Here is a 20,872-nt window from a genome sequence, read left to right as displayed (position 1 = left end):
TAGTGACTTCCATATGGTCACCCCATCCTCCTCCCCCTGACCTCCGCCTGACTCCAGACCACACAACTATGACCTGACTGCCCCACACCCTGATTATCCAACCCCATCCAGATCACGTTTAGATTACGAGACCCATCCTTATTACACCTGATGATTAAACCCCCCTAATGTTACCTGGGCGGTTAGGTTTAGGTGGGGTGCTTAATCTTTAGGTAATTTCATAGTTACGGCATATACAGGTTACCTCCCACTGCGTTACGGGGACAGTAGTAATCCATTACCATTGTTACCTTGGTACTGAGGGGGTAGAAGGGAAAGGAGAGGAGCATAGGAGGAAGGTGAGAAGAAGGGAGGGGGGAGACGAGAGGAGGAGGAGGAAGGAGAGAAGTGTAGGGGAGGGTGGGAGGAAGGGAGAAAATGGAGAAGAGTAGAAGGAGGAGGAGGAGGATGAGAAGGAAGGAGAGGAGAAGGGAGGAATAGGAGGAAGGAGAGATCTAACGCTACATTGGCTTCCTTCACCAGTGAGAGAGAGAATGTGTGTGTGTGTTTTGTTACCTGGGGCTACTGTCCTCTACCGCCGTATAAAGAGGAAGAACACGTCGACCATAAGGGTATCTTAGGGTCTTTTAGGGCCACTCTCAGGGTCCCCCACAGTATTCCAGGGTCTAAGAGTCCCCAAGGTCTTTTTAAGGTCACTTAGGGTTTTACAAGATCCCTAGCAAAGTCTTATAGGGTCCTACAGGTTCTCCCCCAGGTCTCCCAGGGTCCTACAGGGTCCCTCATGGCCCCCGGTTACCAGAGGGACAAAAGGGACCCTGACTTTCTAATAAACGGAAAAGGTGAGACTAATTAATTACTTCACTCGTCACAGGTCTTCTTGTGTTACGTCACTTCACCCAGAGGGACAGAGGAACGGACGGACGAACGGAGGGACAGACAGAGGAATAGACGGATAGGTGTTGAAAAAGACAGGAATCAGTTGTTCCCAACAAAATTGCACTTGAGACTCAACCTAAACTAGACTCATTCACCAGTTAAGGTACAGTACTATAGTGACTCGGGACCAGGTAAGATAATAAAGTGGAGACGTGCTAACCGGGATTCGACGCGGGCTCAACACGGAGTAGAGTAGACACCTCGGAGCCAGGGAGGAGAGCATACACATTTGTCAGTCCCCAACCCTTCCGCACGCCCATCACTTGTATGGACGTGTGTGTGTGTAGGTGAAGGGATTCTGTCACTCTCTCACCGGGAACTGGGTGATGGAGGGAGATCTTAGCGTAATCTAGCCTAATCTAATCGAACTAAACCAAACATAACCAAACCTTAGACTCATCAAACCATCCAGCCGTCGTGTGTGTGTGTGTGTGTGTGTAATTATCAACCCACCTCACATCTTCTACCACACATACCACGTACAACTGACTCATAGAAAATGTGTTCTGTCATACTGATGTGTCGCCATTGATGTGTTTTATCTCTCTCTGTTGATGCCATCTCCGCTGTTGCCACATGTACAGTTGGGGACATTTCCGACTGGTACACCCAGCATTATCAATCCACCCTCCGGCGCTACGTGAAAGGTATCTAGTTAAGGTAAAGTCTCAGTGTTAATTTTGTCTCCTAATTGGAACTAAGTGAAGGTATCTAGTTAATGTAGAGTCTCAGTGTAATCATGAAGCCTTTTTATCTTAAGTCAACTTTCTAGATACGTTCTCGTACCCTCACTTAAGATAAATATTTACCTTATGAATATTTGAGAATATTGACCCTGAATATCGTGGCTGTGTCACGTAAGTATTAAGTATGGGTTAACCTGCCAAGTTATTTTAAGTATAATGCCAAGTGTCCTCGTGTGTGTGTGTGTGTGTGTCAGTAGGTAAGCGTCGTGGTGTTCCTGTGGCCAGATTTTCAAAGTGTTCGTAAATAAGAAATACTCGTATATGATTAACTTCACCTGAAACTAACTTCACCTGAAACCCAAAATGAACCACCACCATCAAGTACTACCATGCCCATCACCGACAACCACCATCACTAACCATCCCCATACGACACTAGCACTGTACCGACCTGAACGGCATTCGTGGGAGGTCATAGTGTCTTTCACCCCGAGTAGTGCCAACCTCATAGCAGTGACCTGTGACCTTTGATAGTACCCCACAGACATGTGTTGTTATGGTGAACTACTCTCTCTTACACACACACAAAAAAAACAAAAACAAAAAACAACAACAATATTTACATAGAATTTTTTTCAGATTTGCCCAGCGAGGGGGCTAGTTTATTGGGCACCCCTTGCATCCTGAGCAAGGCGAAGCGCATAGTGTTTATAACGGCCAACAGGGAAGCAGCGGAGTTCTTGCTCGCCTTCTTGACTCAAGCATTAAGGACACAAGTGCCTGAAGGACCATGGAGTGTGTCGGCCAGTTACATACTGTATAGTGACAACACACTGTATATGTGTCATCATGTGGTGGTGTGATAGGTCAGTGAACCAGGGAGAGTGTTGAGCGCCAGAGGTGTTGGTCCTTCAAATACTTACCTGATGCCAAGACCGACCTCTTGGCGCCAGTGTGTGTCTGTACCATAAGACACTCACTGAGGGTGTATGTATGTTACTTTTTTTGGCGAAATAACTTACAAACAGACAATCTAAACTTACCGAACCATAAGTGAGAGTTTAGGTTAGTATGGCTCGTGTAGACTGATACACAGTTAAGCGGTTCTGTTCTTTTTTTAACCCTTGTTAGCCTGTTTGTAAGTTATTTAGCAAAATTACCAATATGTATGCCGGTAAGGCTTTAAGGATTTATTGTCTTCGGTACACAGACACTTAGTGAGTAACAAGAGGTCTTGAGCGGGTCTCTAATGTTACACTGTATACTGTTGCCTCTCTCTCCCTCACTCACTCCCTTCTGCTTCCCTCCCTCACACACTCAGTCACTACCACTATTCACTCACTTCCTCCCTCCTCCCTCCTTCCCTTCCTCCTCCCTCCTTCCCTTCTTCCTCCTGCCTCCTTCCCTTCGTCTTCCTCCTCCCTCCTCCCCTTCGTCTTCCTCCTCCCTCCTCCCCTTAGTCTTCCTCCTCCCTCCTTCCCTCCTTCTTCTTCTTCCTCCTCCCTCCCTCATTCATTCCAAACCCTCCAACAGCAAACAAACGATAATACTATCACTAAAAACAAATAAACAACAACAAAACACATCAGAAACAAAGTCATTAACAAAAGACAACAACAAAATAAAAGAAGTCATAACTCCCAGACTATTGTTATTACCTGAGGACACCTGTGCACCGACTCATTTACATAGACCATTACACCACGACAACCACGGCTCTAAAGACATGAGAGAGAGAGAGAGAGAGAGAGAGAGAAGAGACTTCATTCATATATACATTAAAACAAGTTTGAAGGATTGACACGATGTGTCTATTTTGAGTGTTGCATCAGCCCTGATATTTATACGGGGGAGGAGGAAGGGGAGGAAGAAGGAAAAGGAAGGGAAGAGGGAAGGGGAGGAAGAGGGGGAGGAGGAAGGAGGAGGAGGAAGGAGGAGGAGGAGGGCTGAGGAGGGAGGAGGAGGGGGGAGGAGGGGGGAAGGAGGAGGAGGAGGAGGAGGGGGGAAGGAGGAGGGAGGAGGGAGGAAGGAGGGAGTGAAGGGGCAGGATGTAGGAAGAATAAGAGAGAGAGGAAAAGAAAAAAAAAGACGCCGGATAGGAAGAGAGGAAGGGACAGAGAAAGAGAGAGGGGGGGAGAAGAAGAGAGAAAGAAAGGAAGGTAATGAGAGGAAAAGGGACAAAGATATGAAAGGAGGGAGAGAGGGGGTGTGCGTTAGCATTTCATCTTCTTTAAGTAGTACACAATAAATTATTATCTATATATAACTACACATCAACGACAATAATAAACATGTTCGTACATTTTTAGCCACTGGTAGAGACAGACAGACAGACAGACAAAGACAAGTTGCTGGGCTCCGTGTTTTGGTTGCGGGTCATAAGAAAGTTATAAATAAGCCCAGGAAGCTGCCACTCGGGGCGCGAGTCACCGAGGACGAGGATGATGCCAAAGTGGAACTCTAAACAAGGTCGACCTTGAGGTGATTCCCCCCCACCCCATTCCCCACCCTCCATCGTATGCTGGTTAACTACCACAGGTGATTAATTAACCTGTGACTATAATTGGAACTCTACCTGTAATTGGCACTGTAATTCTATTTGCCTCTTCCTAATGTAACCAAATCAACTGTATATTTTCAGCCTCTTGACTACCATGTTCTTTCAATAAACAGTTAATTACCCCCCGCCCCCTACACACACACACACAGTCAGCACGTACAGGTGTTCCTCCTGAGTAGATCACTTCCATGCATGTTGCATTGCACAACCCTTTGGCAATTAGACCACACAAAGCTCTGGGCCAACAGGTAAAGTATCTGTACCTCCGTGATACACACACCTGGTGGCAGGTATAGTGTGTGAGGGTGTTAGTTAGGTGTGTGTGTGTGTGTCGGTCGAATTTAACCTAATTTTACCTTATTCATTAATGTAACAAAGTGACTTAACCTGACCTACGTAACTAACCAAACAAAACCTAATGCAGTGCTCGCCTCCTCTCCTAAGGGTCGCTGACTTGCTACTGGGGCCCTAAGTCGACCCAAGTGTGAACAGGTACTTAACTTTACAGTTGAGGGAGTCACTGTGGTCAAGTGTAGTGCCCGCCATACTTTAACATGTACAAATGCCCATGTCCTTACAAGGATACGTATACTGTGCCGGAGTATGTCTTATTACACACACACACACACACACACACACAACCTGTCCTTGCCACGTGTGGATAGTGCTAGAAAGGATCATATTAACTTGCACACCTCTACACACACACACACACGCACACACACACACACACACACACACACACACACACACACACACACACACACACACACACACACACACACACACACACACACACACACCCTGTCCTCGCCACGTGTATACAGAGTCAGTACAGGGTCACAGCAATGCCAGCCCAAGCACCAGGAAGTCCTCGCTCGACAGTATGAGTGCCACAGTGCCATACATCATGTTGATTGGCATAATTTCTCCCTCGACAGTCCTTTCCTATACGACCCCTATCCCCTATCCTACCACATCACGACCCCCTCCTCTCCCCTCATTCTAAGACCCCCACGACCCTCTCCTCTCATCCTACGACCCCATCCCATCGTACCACATCAAGAACCCCTCCTCTCCCCTCATCCTAGGACCCCCACGACCCTCCCTATTCAAAACGTACACACCCAAGGATCTGTACGTTGCTATCTACCTGACTGCATGGGTGTCCGTGTACGTGAATGACAGCTAATGAATATAACCCGGAAAAATCAAGGACTTCAGTTGGCAAGTAAATCTGTCCTGACCTGTCCGTTAATTACTTATATATACACCTTGTTGCTGGGAGACACTTAGGGGTGTGGGCCAGTGAGGGGGAGGGAGGAGGTGAGGGGAGGAGGGCAGTGAGGAGGAGGGGGCAGTGAGGGGGGCAGTGAGGGGGGCAGTGAGGGGGCAGTGTAGAGGTCAGTGAAGGAAGGAGAATTCGTAGATTAGCTGAAGATGAGGCACCCTCATTTGCTTCAACAAAAGATTAAACAACAACGTTACCTGGGGGTTAGGTCAGGTCGCGTCGCGTCGGGTTGGGTTAAAATGAATGACGAGTTCAAGTAAATAAAAACTTTAATATGTATTGGTCTGGAATCATATGATGTCACATCAGAAAACAAAACCTTCACAATTATTGGTTATAATCTATATGACGTCACACCAGAAAACAAAACCTTCACATTTATTGGTTATAATTTACATGACGTCACACCAGAAAACAAAACGTTCACATTTATTGGTTATAATTCATATGACGTCACACTGGTAAAGAACTCAGTACCGCCCCTCGTATTCTGACCATTTGCAGGTGTCCAGCGGCAGGAGAGAGAGAGAGAGAGAGAGGCTATTGTTATGCTTAAATATTAGTCCAATTTACCCGATATACAGTTAGTGTTTGCTTAATGCACACCCACTTAACGCACATCCGATTTACGTACACCCGATTAAGGTACATGTTTCCTGAATAACAAGAACCATTATAGAAGCTTCGGCAGTGTTCTTCCCTCAACACAAACACGGCAGGAGGAAGAAGAGGAGAAGGAGGAGGAGGAAGAAGAGGAGTAGGAGGAGGAGGAGGAAGAAGAAGAGGAGTAGGAGGAGGAGGAGGAAGAAGAGGAGTAGGAGGAGGAGGAAAAGGGAGAGGAGATGGAACAGGGGAAGGGGAGGATGTGGTGTTGGAGGAAAAGTAGGAGGATGAAGATGAAGGAACAGGAGGAGAAACAGGAAGAATAAAAGGAAGAGGAGGAGTAGGAAGAAAGTCGAGGAGGAGGAGGAGGAGTAGGTCACACAGAGCTTTAAACTAATTCACCTCTCGCCCCCCCCGTGTGAACAAGTGACCTGAAGGTACAGCTAATAGGTCTGGACTTCCCCACGTCCTACAGTAAGAACTTAGCCACTACACCAGACATAACAATAATAAACGGCAGATGCTTCCACAATTACATGGTTCCTTAAAAAGTTACCAAATTTCAAAAGGTCCATTACCACCCCTGATCCACACGGCCAGGCAATAGACAACCTCCCTAGACCAGCATCCGCCAGTAGGGTAGGCGGAATATGAAATAAGGCCCTTAAAACAACCATATATGGGATAAGGTAGGCTGTCTAGTGCCTGTACCGACAGACAATAACTAACCCATGACACAACCCTAACACACTATTAGCTTAGCTAGGCGGTCAGCCCGCCCTCTCTTACCTCCTCCAAAATTTCTTCAATTTCCGAACTATAACTTCCTTCCCCCACCTCTAATCTTCTTTCACCTCTCCTTTCTCTACAAAAAAAACAAATAAATAAATAAATATAAAAGAGGCGAGGCAGCTTAGCCTCACACCCCAGCCATATCTATCCAGGAACACCTCACCTCACTGCTGTCTCAAAATATCCTCCAGTTACGGCCGCAGGCTTAGAGGGAGGAGGGGAGGAAGGAGGAGGAGGAAGGAGGGGGACGGAGGATGAGGGGAAGGAGGGAGGAGGAAGGAGGATGAGGGGAGGGAAGGAGGATGAGGAGGGATGAGGAGGGGGAAGGGGGAGAGGAGGATGAGGGAGGGGAAGGAGGGGAAGGAGGAGGGGGAAGGAAGGAAGGAGGAAGGAAGGAGGAGGAGGGGGAGAGGAAGGAAGGAGGAAGGAAGGAGGAGAGGGAGGAATGGGGAGGAGGCGGACGCAAGCATTGGCAAACGTACCTACCCCTTCCCTATCCTCCTCTCCTCACCTCAGCTTCCCCATCCTCCCCTCCCCCCCGATCACCATGGAGACAACTCAAGACGTAATTGCTTGGTTAATGAGAATTGCTTCATAGCTGTTGCCGGGGTCCTGATGGTACACAGCGGGGCCCCTTCTCTTCCTCCTCCTATATCTCCCCTTCCTCCTATTCTTCTTCTTCTTCTTCTATCTTCTCTTCTTCCTTTATCTCCCCTTTATCTTCCTGTATCTGCCCTTCTCCCTCCTCTTCTTATTGCAACTATATCTTGCGCTATTGCAACTATATCCTGCGTTAGTCAGGCAGCACCTGGATTATGCGGTTTAGTTCTGGTGCCCCTATTATAGATGGATATCAATTCACTGGAGTCGGTGCAGCGAAGAATGACGAAAATGATTCCGGGACTTAGAAACCTTCCATATCAGGATAGGTTAAAGAAACTACACTTGCATTCCCTAGAAAGACGAAGAGTGCAGGGAGATATGATAGAAGTATTTAAGTGGGTGAAAGGAATCAATAAAGGCGATATAGATAAAGTTCTTATAATATCCGAGCAGGATAGGACTCGTAGCAACAAATTTAAGTTGGATAAGTTTAAGTTTAGGAGGGAGATAGGAAGGAACTGGTTCACAAATAGGGTGGTGGACGAGTGGAACAAGCTTAGCAACTTTGTAGTAAGTGCTGGAACGCTGGAAAGTTTTAAAAGGAGGCTAGATAGATTCATGGATGATAGAGAGTGGTAGTAACTCTAGACAGGAGCTGCCATGCACAGGCCAACCGGCCTATTGCAGACTCCTTATTTTCTTATGTTTTTCCGTCTCCCCTTTTCCCTCCTCCTCCTCTTCCTCCCTCTTCTCCCCTTCCTCATCTCTCTCTCTCTCTCTCTCTCTTCTACACAGGATATATTTATACTAAGTGGGAGCCCAAGCATAACTCGCGGGGGTGGCTGTGTTACACTCCATGACGGCTGACCTAACCACGAGTAGACCACGTGATGACCTGACCACACCTCACCACCTCCTGGTTACCAAGACTCCTCCCCCCTCACCTTCTCCTGATCCTCCGTATCCTTTTCTTCCATTCGTTCCTCCTTCTTACCCTATCTTCCTCCTCCTCAACACCCCCTCCTTGAATCAAGCATGTATATCTAAATGTCCCAGGGACTCGCGAAGGGTAATAATATATGGAGAGAGAGAGACACACATACAGACAATCAGATAGATACAGACAGATACAGACAGATAGAGGTACACAGATAGGGACATACAGACAAACAGATAGAGACTGAAAACATGTTTATTCACCAACACAAACAAACAGACGTGTTATATATAAACACAATACAAACATCACTAACTCACTAACTCGTATAAACTGTCGCACAAAATCACAAACAACAACTTTAAATAAACTAAAAATAAACCAACTCACAGCCGTCTCTTGTCGCCAGAAATAAATTGTTTATAGTTAGGGTCACTCATCCCCAAGATCATACACAGGGTGTCAAAAAAATTAATCCCCAAATCATAAATCTTCTATTACATGTTTTAATATGTGCGCCTGTGGGTAATATATGTATGTATTAGTTACGTGTATTATGTGTAATGTAATATATATATATTATTTATGTATGTAGTTTGTGATGTATTTTATGTATAATTAACTGTGTCATATGTGTGATTATTTTTTGTTGTGGACACCCTGTATACATACACGTGTGTTAAGGTGGCGCCGCCTGTCAGCAGAAATCAACACAACATCAACATAGCAACAATCCATGACGTCATTAACCCACTAACCAATAATTAAAGAGCTTGTTGCTGGCCAATCACTGGGTCAGTTATAAACGATGGTGCTCCTCGAATACCGTTTGTTTGTCTGTTTGTGTTTGTTTGTTTTGATAAATAAGAATAGTAATATTGTTACAGGTGGCGTTAAATTACAGTTGTAGTTTAATATTAAGTGTGAGAGGTATTAATTGATATTGTTGGGATCACCTGAAGAATCTCCATCCCAGTTTAATTCACCTGAAGATTAACCACTAACCCAACTTAACCTAACACGCCCTAACACAAACCTAACCTATCCCCACATCCACTCCTCCACCAGGTAATACGAGGTTAATTAATATTCAGGTGTTCCGTTAATTGCTTCTCTCCCCACCACATCTTACCTGTCCTTTGCACCTCTACCTGCTCAAGTCTCCACACGTACCCTATAACCTCGTACTTAAGGGGTTAAGATATCGTACTCAATGTGTTAAGATATTGTACTCAGGGGTTAAGACAACATACCCAAGGGGTTGAGACATCGTACTCGAGCAAATGCAGATCCAGGGGAGTTCTGGAGGGTCCGGACTCCCCCTTTCACCAGAAAATTCCAATACTTTTTCTTTAATGCAGTATTGTAGTCAGGCGTTTTTGTATAGTAAAAGGTAATTACTATTGACCTCAGAATATCTCCCAATATCAAGGGCACACGGCATCATTTTGGCCTCAAAACGCCCATGATATTGGTCAGATTAAAAAAAAAATATGAGGGGGCTTACAGCGCGACCCCCCCACCTCCTAAAAATAAAAATGCTGGATGGGCTCGCTGTGTTCGCCATGTTCTTTTTCTTTTGTTCAGTTCGCTCCTCACAAGGACGTGGCCTCCAGCACGAGTTTTCATCGCTAACTGGAGCATAAATTAAGATAGATATTATATACGAGTTTAAGTAACCGATGACACGTATAGATGACAATAAAATGTTGTCACAGGATGTTTTGCAATTCTGCCACCAGGGGGGTCTATAGAAACAAGGACAGGGTCTATAGAAACAAGGACAGGGTCTATAAAAACAAGGACAGGGTCTATAGAAACAAGGACAGGGTCTATAGAAACAAGGACAGGGTCTATAGAAACAAGGACAGGGTCTATAGAAACAAGGACAGGGTCTATAGAAACAAGGACAGGGTCTATAGAAACAAGGACAGGGTCTATGGTTATTGTTTTTTATTGTGTTTGGTCTAAGGTGAATGTTTGTTTGTTTGTGTGTACACCTATAGATTAATTACCCTAATGCTTACCTGGGGGGTTGGGTTGGATTGGGTTGGGTAAGCATTATGGTGGGTTAATCTTCAGGTGAAATAAGCTAGGGGCGTATCTTCAGGTGATCCAATCTACCTTCAACTTCTCCCCACGTCCCCCCCCCCCCCCACGAGCCTCTAGTGGTCGCCAAAATGTAAGAGACAGGACAACAACAAAGTAGGTCAGTGTCACACCAACATACACACGTGTCAGCCATCTTCCCCTCTGTCAAGAATCTCGGTAAAACACAATAACCCTGTTTGTTACTGTTTTTTATTTTTATTTTTTACTGTTTTTTTTTTATTTTTTTCTGTTGTCATGTATGTTTCTATCTAGTAATAAAGAGATTACTTTATCGACATTTTAATCAGTCAGTTAATTAATCAAGGTGTTATTCACAGGTCTGAGGGTTGGCGACCACACTCCCCCACAGTCTCTACCTTCCCAACTAGTTTTAGCCATTACCTCAAAACAAGTCCAACAACAGCACTCGTTAACCCCGACATAGGTTCGTCAACTGCGTATTTCCGTACTATTGTTGATCAAGGTCACTTTCTTCATTATCATGATTGTCATTTATGGAAGTAAACCTTGCTATTTAACTTCACCTTTCCTTTATTGTTAACTGACTATTATACAGTAGTTACAATACTGAATATGAAATACCAGTCACAGAACTAACAAGAACTTTCACTAATGAGCAAAATGGCCCTTCCGGTTTGTGCCTGGTCTTAATACGTGGATAACTTGGTCAAGGAACATCTGATATCACCTTCAGGGTTCAGTCTGTGTCTATCTACAATATACTATAGGCCGAAAATTCCGCCTCACAGAATTATGTTGACTCAAATGGTAGGAGAATTTTTTTTGCGCTTGAACTACCAAACTAGCCAACGGAAATTCCTTGTTATGAATTGTCCAGAAAGGTGATAAATTCTTTGAGTCATATTCCATCTGGATTAGGTTACGTCCAGGACTTGTTTGACACATAAATGACCAGTAGTTTTGTATAGAATCAAGAAGAAGGAAAATATTGCTCTCTCACGGGTTCTTGTTACCCCTGAAAAATGCCAAATTAACCCCTAATTGGGAACCGCTGCAGTAATGTGTATCTGTTACCCTCTCATCTTAATCTCTACCTTCCCCTACATGCTTCTGTACACCTGCATCACCCCTTCATCTTTACATATACATACATACACCCTACGTTTCCTCTTTAAACACACACACACACACACACACACACACACGCACACCTGCAAGAAATAAGAAGCAACAGGTATCCCTTACACACTCCTGTTGTTGTTCTCTTGCCCAGACACGTACCCCCCCCCCCTCACAAGGTAACTCTACAATACTATATATACAGGTAATACGAGATCGACCTCATTATTTCAAGTGATCTGTAACTTTATGTTCTTGCCTCCCCCCACCCCCCTCCCCCAGTCTCTGTGGGGAGGGGGGAGGGGGTGATGGTCATTATAGGAATGGGTGGTATCCTTCCTTAACTCTTTGAGGAATATATCTTAAATTAATCGTTCTTTTAAAGAGTTCTTCCTTAAACTATCGTCCTCAAGAGGTTGATTCACACTGCTTCACTACAATAGTTCCTGGACAGTATAACACACCACGTTAAGTCTTCATTAATCACTATTTTACGCCACTTGTTATAAAAATACAAAAAACACATTTACATTCACACATCCCAGATGAAAGTAATATTCAAAGGATTTTTTTTACAGAATTAATTATGAAAAACACAGGTATAGTGATTCATAAATAGTGACATCATCATTCTAAACACCTTGGTGGACTAAGAGTGGTATGGGATCGAACCAGTGTTCCTTAGGCCAAGAAACGAGAGTTATATCCACTGGGCCACATCAAACAATGACTTCTTTTTAGATAACCAGGTATAGTTATCGGCCTCTGTTGCATCAGTTACACCTGTTGAGAGAAATATTTAGTCCACCTGCATCTCTAATTAGCGACCTGTAGTGCTTGCCAGGTGCTTGTCATACCACACCGGATGTTTGAATGTATTGTTGGTCTCAGGTACGCGAGGCAGCCAAGACGAGTATGTTGTTGTTGTTGTTGTGGTTATGTGTGGTAAGGACACTTAGAGACAAGAATATAAATAATACTAAAGTAAGGTGTGTGGTTGGGTTGGCTTGGCTTGGCTTGAGTTAAGAGAGAGAGAGAGAGAGAGAGAGAGAGAGAGTATTTACCAACACTAAGGGCAGGCAGGTGACTAGAGCACTTGGTAACATCAGCTCAGGTAGCAGTAAATACTATCCTGACCATGACGAAAAACACCTGTACATTCTGGCTCTCAAGCAATGTGTGTGTGTGTGTGTGTGTGTGTGTGTGTGTGTGTGTGTGTGGTCGCTAGGCAGACTGTGTGAAGGATTGAAGGATAGTTGAAGGATAGAGAAGAAGCAAGGGATAGGCAGTGCAGCAGAGGGAAAGAAGGAATCTATCCCTCCTTATTCCTCGGGTTAGAATAAAAGCCGCCGCAGTAACAAGGAAGGGATAGACAGGACAGTAACAAGAAAGTGATAGACAGGACAGTAACAAGAAATGGATAGACAGGGACAGAATAGGGAAGGGATAGATTAGACAGTATAAGGAAGCGATAGACAGGACGGTATAGGGAAGGGATAGACAGTATAGGGAAGGGATAGACAGTAACAAGGAAGGGATAGACAGTAATAAGGAAGGGATAGACAGGGACAGTATATGGAAGGGATAGTACCGTTAGGGCATGTAGGTAGAGGAGCCAAGGTCGTGATGCTAAGAGGAACAAAGCGGTGGGGCTGGAACACTGAGACGGCCAGGGAGAAAAAAAAACGTGCTCACACTACCACCCTCACCCCTACTACCTCCTCTTCCTTCTTCTTTGTTTCCTTTCCTTCTCCTCCTCTCCTCCCTCTTCTCCCCTCCGTCTCCCTCTCCACTTCATTTTCCTCTCCTCCCCACCTCTTCCTCCTCACTTCCTTCTCTCCTTTACACTTCCTTCTCTCCTTTACTCTTCCCCTCCTCTCCTCCCCTGCCCTCCTCCTCCAGTCTATAAGCAGTAAAGGACCACAGTTACACAGCAAGGGTCTTCCTGCCCTGTTGCCAGGTGGTAAACAAGAGGTGCTTAGGAAGGCCACTCTCTCTCTCTCTCTCTCTCTCTCTCTCTCTCTCTCTCTTTCGTGCCGAATACAGACAGGAGTGCTCAAGGGTCGTTTTTGGGGCCCTTACTGTTTCTGGGAACGTTAATAGTGTGTTGATCTGTGTACAGGTGACGTTAATCGTGTGTACATGTGACCAAAAATCAACAATGAACCTTTAAAATGACCCATAAATAATGCACACAAAATTCACCTAATTAAGCAAACTAATCTAACCAAACCAAATCAAAGCAAACCAAATTTAACTTAACCTAACCAAAGTACGGCGTTACCAACTTGCTAAATATGTCAAATTAAAACGAGATATGTAGTAAACAAAAACGCTCTACTTGGCAACATTGCTGGTTATTGTGTTGCTTTGTGTACAGAGAACAGGTGTTGCATAAGACCTTTCTCCCCTTCCTCTCTCCCTCCTCCTCTCCTCTTTTCCCCTAACCCTTTCTCCTTCCTCCTTCCATCCTCTCCTCTCTTCTCTCCTCCTTCCATCTCCCCCTCCACACCCTCTCTTCTCTTCGTCCCCTTCCCCACCCTCTCCCCTCTTCCTCCTCCCCACCCTCTCCTACCTTCCTTTTTCCTCTGCCCCCTCTCTTCCCTCGAGTATCCTTGAAAAGAGGTTCTGGCCCCCAGAGCCGCACTAATAAGACCAACACAGATTATATATTAACGCAACGGGAAGTCGTCTAATGATGATACCAGGGTCCTTAAAGCAGTTACTTGTGGGTGGGTGGGTGGGTGGGTGGGTGGGGGGGTTATTTTTATGTCATAAGGCAACAAGTTAAGTGGTATTCTCACATGTCTAGTTACGAGGAAAATTTATTGTACGATTTTTTTTAGAGTCTGAAGGATTGGATAACTGGTCGTAGACTGACACTCTTGACACGAGGACTGATCCACTCTTGACGCTCTTGAGTTAGTCTTGACACTCTTCTGATACAGTCTTGACACACACACACACACACACACACACACGTATACTGTTCATATTATAGCTAAACTTGCGTCCAATAAAGACTGTTGAATACAATCTAGGACTGTCAAACAAAACCTTAAACACTGTAATCACGAATGAATTTGAAACAAGTAGACAAGTGCAAATAGGCACTAATCAATCGCTTGTTTACCATGATGAGATGCATCAAGTGCAACATGTATATGGAGCAGGTAACAAGATCACTAGATTACAAGGTTAGGATATGAGTACAGTTGCCAGCAAAAGTTCTCCCACAGCCCTGTGCAGCAAGTTGTGGGAGGACTTTTGCTGGCAACTGTACCTGTCAGTATATCCCTCAAGCAGATGTGAACAAAACTAAATTTAAAGCGTGTGACCAATATAACCACACACTCCAATATTACTTCATGGACTGTGAAATAATAGAACCTTATAGGGACAGATCCAAGACACAATGTGTATGCACTTATATGTCGACTTGACAATGTTTTGGAAAATACTGAAGCACTCAATACCACAGTATCCTCATCACAGGGGTCTGATAAACACCCTTTGTGGCCTCGACTCTGTAATCCTTTATGCGTTGCCGCTCACGGGAGGAGTATGGGGAGCACAATAAACTAGCTGCTGTCGGAGTCAAAATATTCCCTCCTCACCACTCATCCACCCACCCCAATCATCCTCCCTCCCTTCCCACACACACACAAAAGACCTATTTGCCTACACTTCCTTCCCACATGTGACAGGAGGGGAATTATCAGATGCCCGCATGAGGACAGCTTCCCCGGCCAGCTGCATCAAGGTCGACCTCTGCAACTGCCTGTTCGACTGCTGTATGGTGTGTCGAGGAGGACCTTGTGCAATATGAAGCTCGGGAGGGGGAAGGAAAGGAAGGAGAAGGAGAGAAAGAGAAGCAAATGAGAAACAGAAAACGAGAAAAAGACAGAACATGAGAGAGAGAGAGAGAGAGAGAGAGAGAGAGAGAGAGAGAGAATCGACTCCTAAGTTCGAGCTTGCATATCAACAAAGGGACCCATTAGAACGAAGGGACCTACGGAACGAAGGGACCTACGGAACGAAGGGACCCATTAGAACGAAGGGACCCATTAGAACGAAGGGACCCATTAGAACGAAGGGACCCATTAGAACGAAGGGACCCATTAGAACGAAATGACCCATTAGAACGAAATGACCCATTAGAACGAAGGGACACATTAGAACGAAGGGACCCATTAGAACGAAGGGACCCATTAGAACGAAGGGGGACCCATTAAACGAGTCACTACACGCGAAGGTCAACTGCGTCAGCCAAGACTCGACCAACGGCTGCCTCGTCCCTCGTGACCCGCCGTTGTTGTTTATTTTTGTGATTCTTACTGTTGTTGTTTTGATTCTTACTGTTGTTGTTTTGATTTTTGTTGTTTTTGTTTTGATTCTTACTGTTGATGTTTTGATTCTTACTGTTGATGTTTTGATTCTTTACTGTTGATGTTTTGATTCTTACTGTTGTTGTTTTTGTTTTGATTCTTACTGTTTTGATTTTTTGTTTTTGTTTTGATTCTTACTGTTGTTGTTATTCTTACTGTTATCTATTGTTACCGTTGTTGTGGATGTGACACTGTTGTTATGTCTCATTACCGTTGTCTGTTGTTCTACTTACTGTTGCTGGCGGTGTTGTCTTTGTATAATTAATGTTGTGTTTTCTTGTTGCTGCTCCCCACCACACACCCTCCTACACACTCTTACCCACACACACTCTTTCCCAACCACACACCCTACTCCCCACCCATACACACCGTCACCCATCCACACACCCTCTTCCTCCAACCACACATACCCTCATCCACTCACACCCACCTCACCAATCCACAAGTCACCTCTTAACATCACCCGTCAATCACCAAACAGTTACCATCACAGAGGACGCCTTGAAGAACCAGTCCTCCTCTTAACTGTGGCTGGTGACATCACGAGAGTCACCACTACACCAAACAAACAGCCAAGGGTTATGTAAGCACCAGCTGACCCGTTTGTGTGTGAGCAGACCTAACACACACACACACACACATCCTGATCAACGACGCTCTATCGGACACTCCTCACAGGTGGAAGTACGTAGATGACTGCACTGTGGGGGTTTCAGTGGACAACACCGCACCAGACTACTCATCGCTCCAAGGCACCCTGGACAGGCTGCAGGCATGGACTACGGAGAACAAGGTTCACCATCAACCACACCAAAACCGTAGTCATGCACATCAATACTGCCACCACTCCAGTGCAAGCCCCAGCAGTCACAGTGGGTGCCCATCCTCTCCAGCTGGTGCAGTCTGCCAAACTCCTGGGTGTAATTATAGACAACAAACTTGACTGGAAGGCCCATGTAAATACCACAGTCAAGGCAGCCTCGTACCGTCTCTACATGCTACGAAGACTTAGATCACTTGGGACACCCACGTCAGAGCTGAGGACCATCTACAACGCCTTTATTCTCCCCAAACTAACGTATGCGTCACCAACCTGGTCGTCTTCTCTCAACTCCACCCAACAACGTCAGCTAGAGAAGGTACAGAAAAGGGCCTGCAGAATCATGCTCGGCGCAGAATACTCCGGCTACACCAACGCTCTCTCCACCCTGGAAATACCATCCCTCAGTGACCTCCACCACCAAGCACTGGAAAGGTTTGGCCGTGGATTACTGCACCACCCTCGCCATCGCCACCTCCTGCAGCCCCCCACCCAACTCGCGCAGTCCGCCACTACAACAAAATTCAGCCCATAAGAGCCCGCACCGATAGATATAAGAACAGCACCATCCCATCTATTGTTAAAATAATAAACAACTCCTGATTTATGTACTGCACAGCCCTGTAAATGTATTCAATGCATTATATCATTATGTCTAAATTAAATGTAAGTCTGTATATTTTCAGCCACCGGCTGCAACTCTATTAATAAACCGTTTATTATTATTATTATTATTATTATTATTATTATTACTCTCTCTCTCTCTCTCTTCAGGTTAATTCTTTCAATGTTATCAATTGTTTTGGGATGACTGAAAGAAGGAATTATTTTCGGACTTTTTTTTCTTTCTCTTCAAATTTTCGAGCGTTATGGAGACTGTATCAAAAATTACTCTAAACTTTCAACCATTTCGAACGGTGTGTGACAGAAAATGGACGATGGTCAACCCCAACTTTTTTCTTCTTCATATTTTCATTCAATCTATAAACTTATAAAGGCCTAATTATCCTCCCTAATGACCGAGAGACTAATTAACCATTACAAAGACTTAAAATTTAACCAACAATATACCATCTTGAGGCCGCTTCACCCTCAGAGTTTTTCCAACCTTTCAAAAATAAACCCAAAATTATTTCACACGATAAATAAAAACATACAGACAGACATAGAACCATTACTTATAACTAAAAAGACAATTGGGATGATTAAAGGATGATAGGAGGATATTAATTATGTTAAAATATATAAATACCTTTTGTTTGTAGTGGTGGGATGTAGTTAGTATACTGTAGGCTGGGCAAGGCACTACGATCCTGCCTGTGGAAATAAAATACACATAATTTATCAAAAATACATAAAAAATATATCAACTAACACATAAAAAGACAATACGAGTTTCTTAATGAAATAAAAACCTGAAATTTATAGAAAATATTAATTTCTTGATATTATAAGAAAAAACGTGATTGTATCGGGGTAACTAAAATAAACACGACAAAAAACGGAATAAACTTGAAGTATAAACAAGAGACAAGAGAAGTATGTAGAAATTGCAGACAAGAGGATGTACAAGATTTTTTTTTGTATGTGTCGTGAGTTGTTCTAAAAATAAACTTTAATATTATCTAGTTAACAGTAAATGCAATAACTTGTTGTGAACGGCCTTGACACAGTCGTCATATTGTTGAATGTGGAAATATGAAATATCTCTGTGGACAAACACACACACACACTACTGATATCCCCACTACCAAACACGGGGAGAGGGGGAATATGATAAAGATGGGAAGAACGATATACAACTGATGAATAGATAACCACAAAGCAGAGAAATAAATGAAGGGGGAAAACATAAAATGATAAATAACACAGGAAGAATAGAATTACGATGATATTTACAGATAAGACGAACGATAATAAACAGATAACCAGAGACGACAGGAATGGATAAAAGGAAATATGAAGTAATACGAGTAATAATAACTAAATACTCACAAAGGATGAATATAATTTAAGATATTATAAACTGTATCTGATAACGAGATATGCATCCACCACCCTAGCACAGATATCAACTATGCTAAGCTAAAGTCAACAAGAGTCAACCTACTTTCCTTCATCACACACTCGACTAAATCATTTCACTTTCTAAGACCTCCAAATAGTGACATGTTGAGGTGCTGAGGGGGTGCTAGCCTGGGAGGCCATAGACATAGTGCTAGGGTGCTGAGGGCCATATAGGGTGCTGGGGGGCCATACAGGGGTGTTGGGGTCCACAGGGTGCTGGGGCCATAGGCCATGGTGCTGGGGCCATAGGTGTACTGGAGGCCACAGGATGCTGAGGGCCATAGGGTGCTGAGGGGCCATAGTGCTGTTGGGGCCTAGGTGTTGGGAGGCCATAGGGTGCTGAGGGCCATAGTGTGTTGGGGGCCATAGGGTGCTGAGGGCCATATGGGAGGCCATAGGTGCTGGCTGTTGGGGCCATAGGGTGCTGGGGGTCCAGGGTGCTGGGGGCCATAGGGTGCTGGGGGGTCACAGCAATCATGACAACAATTAGCAACTATAACGACCACATAACCACAACAGCCAACCACCATCACAACCACCACCACTAGCGGTTTAGTGGGTCACTTGTCATCCTGGCTCCTGCTGGCCCCGTTACTCGAGGGTCAGACAGGGTAGTAGTGTGAGGTCACCATCAACCAGCAGGCATCCTTGGCACTGTGGATGGCCCTCGCCTGGCACTCGCATGGCCGACACGTGGCACCAGGCCTCCCACTTGCTGACTGTTACTATAACGGCGGTTGTCATGAGGTGGGGTGTGGCACTGCCCTCCACTCCGAATTGGTCAACAGGAGATTTACAGTGACGTTGCTATTGCTGGAACGAGACCCCGAGCTGCTTAACGAGTCTGAACTGCTGGAACGAGAGTCTGAACTCTTCGTCTCACCAACAGATGGCAGTGTACTATCTCATCTGGGTTCGGTACAGTTTCGAACAGGTGCGTACAAAAACTTCTGACCGCAACTGAATACTATTGTCAAAGGTAATAATTCGGTCTAGGTGCAGCTAATTAGGCCTGGAATGGTCTCGAGGTGCTACGGGTCTTCAAAGGTACATTCAGGTGACCATTAACTCTTGTTACATACTAAAACTATGACTACAAGAGATACAGTCATTAACTACTGTAATGGGTCGTTTCTGCTGTTACAGGATAAGTATAGTGAGTTGGTGACTAGTGCCTGAGTTACTGAAGGCGGGGATGACAGAAGGAAGGAAGGAAGGAAGGAAGGAAGGAAGGAAGGAAGGAAGGAAGGAAGGAAGGAAGGAAGGAAGGGAGGGAGGGAGGAAGAAAGGAAGGGAGGGAGGAAGAAAGGAAGGGAGGGAGGGAGGGAGGGAGGAGGAGGAGAGAAAGGAATGAATGGAGAGAGGAAGGAGGGAGGGAGAGAGAGAGAGAGAGAAAGGAATGAATGGAGAGAGGAAGGAAGGAGAGAGAGAGAGAGAGAATTTATAAATTTATAGATTTCTTAATATCTCCAACACTGTCAAGTACAACATTCCACACACACACACACACACACACACCTTAGATCCCTTGTCAACAAAACACTGGAGGCTGCCAACACTTATCTCTTAATTTACTGTGCATCATTCAGAGCCAAGAGAAAAATTAATTTATCTCTCTACCTTACAGTCACGAGGTCCACAAACTTTCTTATAACTTTGGCAAAATATTCCCCCAAAATATCCCTACTTGATGTAAAAAAAAATTGTTACTATCCTCCTCAAGGGTCATGGTATTGAAGGGGCTAAGTTATCGTACTCAAGGGGTTAAGTTATCGTATTCATGGGGGTTAAGACGTCGTACTCAAGGGGTTAAGCCATAATCTTCCTGGGGTAAAGTCATCATGCTCAAGGGGTTAATGCTTTATACTCAAGAGGTTAAGTCATTATCTTCAAGGGGTTAAATCATCATCTTCAAGGGGTTAAATCATCATCTTCAAGGGGTTAAATCATCGTCTTCAAGGGGTTAAATCATCGTCTTCAAGGGGTTAAATCATCAT

At 44.7% G+C, this 20,872-nt stretch overlaps 1 protein-coding gene across 1 annotated transcript; it reads right to left on the bottom strand.

Moving 5' to 3' along the window:
- Positions 1-19,026: 19,026 nt before the first annotated feature.
- Positions 19,027-19,353, bottom strand: LOC121876701 (proline-rich proteoglycan 2-like). The gene has a single exon (XM_042382047.1). The coding sequence runs from the start codon at positions 19,351-19,353 to the stop codon at positions 19,027-19,029; it is 327 nt and encodes a 108-aa protein (XP_042237981.1).
- Between the last annotated feature and the right edge of the window lie 1,519 nt (positions 19,354-20,872).

The sequence above is a fragment of the Homarus americanus genome, unplaced genomic scaffold (assembly GCF_018991925.1).
Source record: "Homarus americanus isolate GMGI-L3 unplaced genomic scaffold, GMGI_Hamer_2.0 scaffold43872, whole genome shotgun sequence".
NCBI lineage: Eukaryota > Metazoa > Arthropoda > Malacostraca > Decapoda > Nephropidae > Homarus > Homarus americanus.
The sequence above is the reverse complement of the archived record's forward strand: the minus strand, read 5'-3'. Positions and strand labels throughout refer to the sequence as shown.

Bases quoted from the DNA above. Each gene is read 5' to 3' on its own strand.
- LOC121876701 (XM_042382047.1), bottom strand. From the start codon at position 19,353: ATGATTGCTGTGACCCCCCAGCACCCTATGGCCCCCAGCACCCTGGAC.